This window comes from Urtica dioica, chromosome 7, assembly GCF_054948205.1.
Source record: "Urtica dioica subsp. dioica isolate 48M chromosome 7, U.dioica_male_clone48M_v1_H2, whole genome shotgun sequence".
In the NCBI taxonomy this organism is placed as follows: domain Eukaryota; kingdom Viridiplantae; phylum Streptophyta; class Magnoliopsida; order Rosales; family Urticaceae; genus Urtica; species Urtica dioica.
Genome location: NC_142762.1, coordinates 29,948,374 through 29,951,678, shown reverse-complemented (window position 1 = coordinate 29,951,678; position 3,305 = coordinate 29,948,374). Strand labels below are relative to the sequence as shown.

Sequence of the window (3,305 nt, the reverse complement as noted above, 5' to 3'; positions counted from 1 at the left end):
AAAGATGTGCTTTTATAATTTGGATAATAAAAAAGAAAATCGAGGAAAAAAAATGAAAAAATGAAAAATAATACTAATTTGTCCTCAATTTTGGGCTCATGTGACATGCACATGTCTAAAACAGTTAAAATTTATAGCGAAGGGAAAACCACAACAAAACGAGAGAGGTCAATTTTGTGGCAAAATAAAATTGAGAGAGTAGTTTGGGAATCGGCCAGTAGTTCAGAAGGTGTCGTTGTAATTAATCCTAATAAAATTACAAGTATTTGTTGTAGTCAATCCTCTGTCTTTGTATAAGTATCTAGTTTAAGTTTCATTTTATTAGAGAAATAGTTCATCAGACCGAAATTAATTTAATTAATTTTGGTCTGACGAACTATTTTCTTACTAAAATGAAATTTAGGTGTAATTTTTTAAAGGAAAGTGTATTATTAGGTTATTGACTTAATTGCCCATAAAATTAAACCAAAATGAAAGTAAAAGTGACTAAATTGTGACATGTTTGGAAAATATAAGGTATAAAGATAACATTTGACAAAAATACACGGTTTGAGCAAAAAAATAAATAAAAATACAGGGAATATGAATGAATTATCCTTTTTTCGATGTTTGACTTGCTTCTTATTCTGTCATCTCGTCTGGGTTTTGGGTCGCGGTGCGCTTCCACTTAGCGTTTATTCATGAAAGGAAAACAAAAGAGAAAAAAAAAAAGTTCAAAAGATACTCAATTTTCACGGGACAAATTTTCTTATGCGTGGCCATGAATTAAGCTTAGTATCACTCTTTAAAACCAAGTCTTTCAAAACACTATTATTCTGCTCTTGTCCACTCTGAAAAAGCAAAAGAAACTCAACAAAAGTACATGCTATTATTATTTACCACCCAAAACTAAAAAGTGCGACTACCCGTTGAGCAACGGATTTCATTCTCAGTTCTACCCGGCAATCAAATTCAAACATTTCGTAAGAGGAAAAAAAAAAAAAAACCAAAATATTAAAAAGTACAAAAGCTATCCATTCACACACCTTTCCCAACTTCAAACTTTATCTCTTTTTCCCAAACCAACGACACTAAAATCATTTATATAAACTAGCAACCTCTAGAGTCCTCAGAATTACTTCAAATCTATAGCAACCGAAAAATGGGTTCTTGCATTAGCAAATGCACACCCATGAAAAACAGCCACAAAGAAGATCAAGAAGAGCAGGTTGATTATCAACAACAGCTCAGCAATGAAGTCCAAGACAAGGTCATGGTAATCTCACAAATCACCCCGAAAACCCCAACAAAATTTTTCCCTCCTGTGAACGCAAACAAGCTTGTCTCTCCTTCAAAAACCCCACCATATGCATCTCCTTCCCATTCGACTTCCTCGTCTTCGGTCTCTTCCTTTATTACTTGCACCACAAGCAAGACCTCGGTGAGCTCGTCATCGTCGTCGATGTGTTCGAGCGCCTCCTCGGCCATAAGCAGCAAAGACAAGTCATCTTTCTCAAACGAGTTCTTGCGGTCTTGTTACAAAGAAAACACTCACATTGCTCGGATAAACTCGCTCAAGAAAACCCATTGCGTGCCTCATAATAAACCGCCAACTTGTCCGCAGAAGCGAGTTAGGTCAAACTCGCCGATCAATAGCAGCGCTAGTCTAACTAGGCAAAAGAGCTTTCGCTTAGATCAATGCCCTCGAGATTACCAAAACTTCTCGGCTTTGAGATCTCCTTCCCCGAGCAGAAGGTTTGGTAACTATCAAAATGGGGATAAATTATTAGAGTATCACTCAAAGCGCTTATCATCAAGCTCTTCTTCGATGGGTTCGAATTACAACTCCACGTCATTTTCGAGAAGGGAAAATGTAAGGCCCTCAAGTCCGAATTATACGAATGCGAGCCGGTCGGGTTTGAGGAGTACTAGAGAGCAACGCAACATTCATCGGGTCGGATCTAAAATCGACGAGATTGCTGTTGCAGAAGCACTTGCTCGTAATGAAATCGATAATTTATTATTGGTTGACGACATTGATAACCCTCTAATCTCTTTGGATTGTTTCATTTTTATATAGTGTATATATATATATATATATATATATATATATATATATATGTGTGTGTGTGTGTGTGTGTGTGTGTGTGTTAATGTATTTTATCTGTGACCTTGCTCTGTTTTTTTTTTTCCCTCTTTGGATTGTTTCTTTTCTTTTTAGGATTTGGTTTTTTTTTTTTTTTTTTTTTTTTTTTTTTTTTTTTTTTTTTTTTGTATAATTGGCTGTGGATGTTTGAGACATTTAATTTATTGTTAAAGATTTACTAAAGTGTGATATAATTATTTCGCATGGTTTGTTTACTTATTCAGTGATGGTTACGTTTGGAAATCTATTTTCCGTTTTCCCGTTGTATGCTTTAAAAAATGGTTACTTTTCAACTAATTTCTTATTATTAAACTAGTGATGTCCCACAAATATTATTATTTATAGATGTTCAAAATATTTTTGCCGCGTCATGGTTAAACAACAACGCAAGAAGGTAAAAAAAATATATATAATTAAACAATTATATTGTTCTCAGTGTTGTTACATTAATTTATAATTTAATGTTGACAAAATACTTGTAGAATCGTGTAATATAGTATTGGACCTCATTACAATTATTTTCTGAAACTGTTGCAGCTTCTATTGTAACCGTTTGAACAATACAGCCCATTTACTTTTGAGCCATTCTATTTCGAATTGAAGTATAATTTCAGTGTTGATTGATGAGATAATAGGTCGGTGCTCCTAATCCGACTTCAAGAATGATTTTGACCTAATTTTCTCTATAAATAGGTCAAAACCACACCGTCTTCACTCACGCCTTTTGATAGATTTATTCGAGTGATTAGAAAAGCTTAGAACGACACGTGTTCAAGTTCTTAATGTGTCATGCTTTGTTGCCAATATTCGGGTAATTGTATTAGACGTATGAGGTTTAAGTTTTTCCATTGAATTTTTTGGAAAACATGTTTAGAAGTACCGGGATAAATATTTTGTGGGAATCGAGGGAATCTCAAGCTTAGGGGGAGCCTAAGTTGCTGTTGAAGTACAAAATTGTTGTCCACCTGGAAAAAGGCCCTCCGGACGTAGGGAAAACTTGTCGAACTGGGTTATCAACTCTAGTGTCTATTTATTAATTCCGCAATTTATATTTTGATTCTTTATGTTCTCTAACTGTTGTACTATTTGTTACAACATATTATAAAATAGTTGCACAGATTCAGTAATTTCAATTGGTATAAGAGCGGTTCACTCAGTCCTGTTAAGTGTCATCCATACT

General features: G+C 34.3%; 1 protein-coding gene across 1 annotated transcript; it reads left to right on the top strand.

Annotated features, from left to right (window-relative positions):
* Positions 1–1,053: 1,053 nt before the first annotated feature.
* Positions 1,054–2,101, top strand: LOC149390724 (uncharacterized). The gene has a single exon (XM_089620647.1). It carries the CDS (start codon positions 1,142–1,144, stop codon positions 2,057–2,059), a length of 918 nt encoding a protein of 305 aa, XP_089476773.1. The 5' UTR covers positions 1,054–1,141; the 3' UTR covers positions 2,060–2,101.
* Positions 2,102–3,305: the final 1,204 nt, after the last annotated feature.

Coding starts and splice junctions, on each gene's coding strand:
- LOC149390724 (XM_089620647.1), top strand. CDS start 1,142: ATGGGTTCTTGCATTAGCAAATGCACACCCATGAAAAACAGCCACAAA.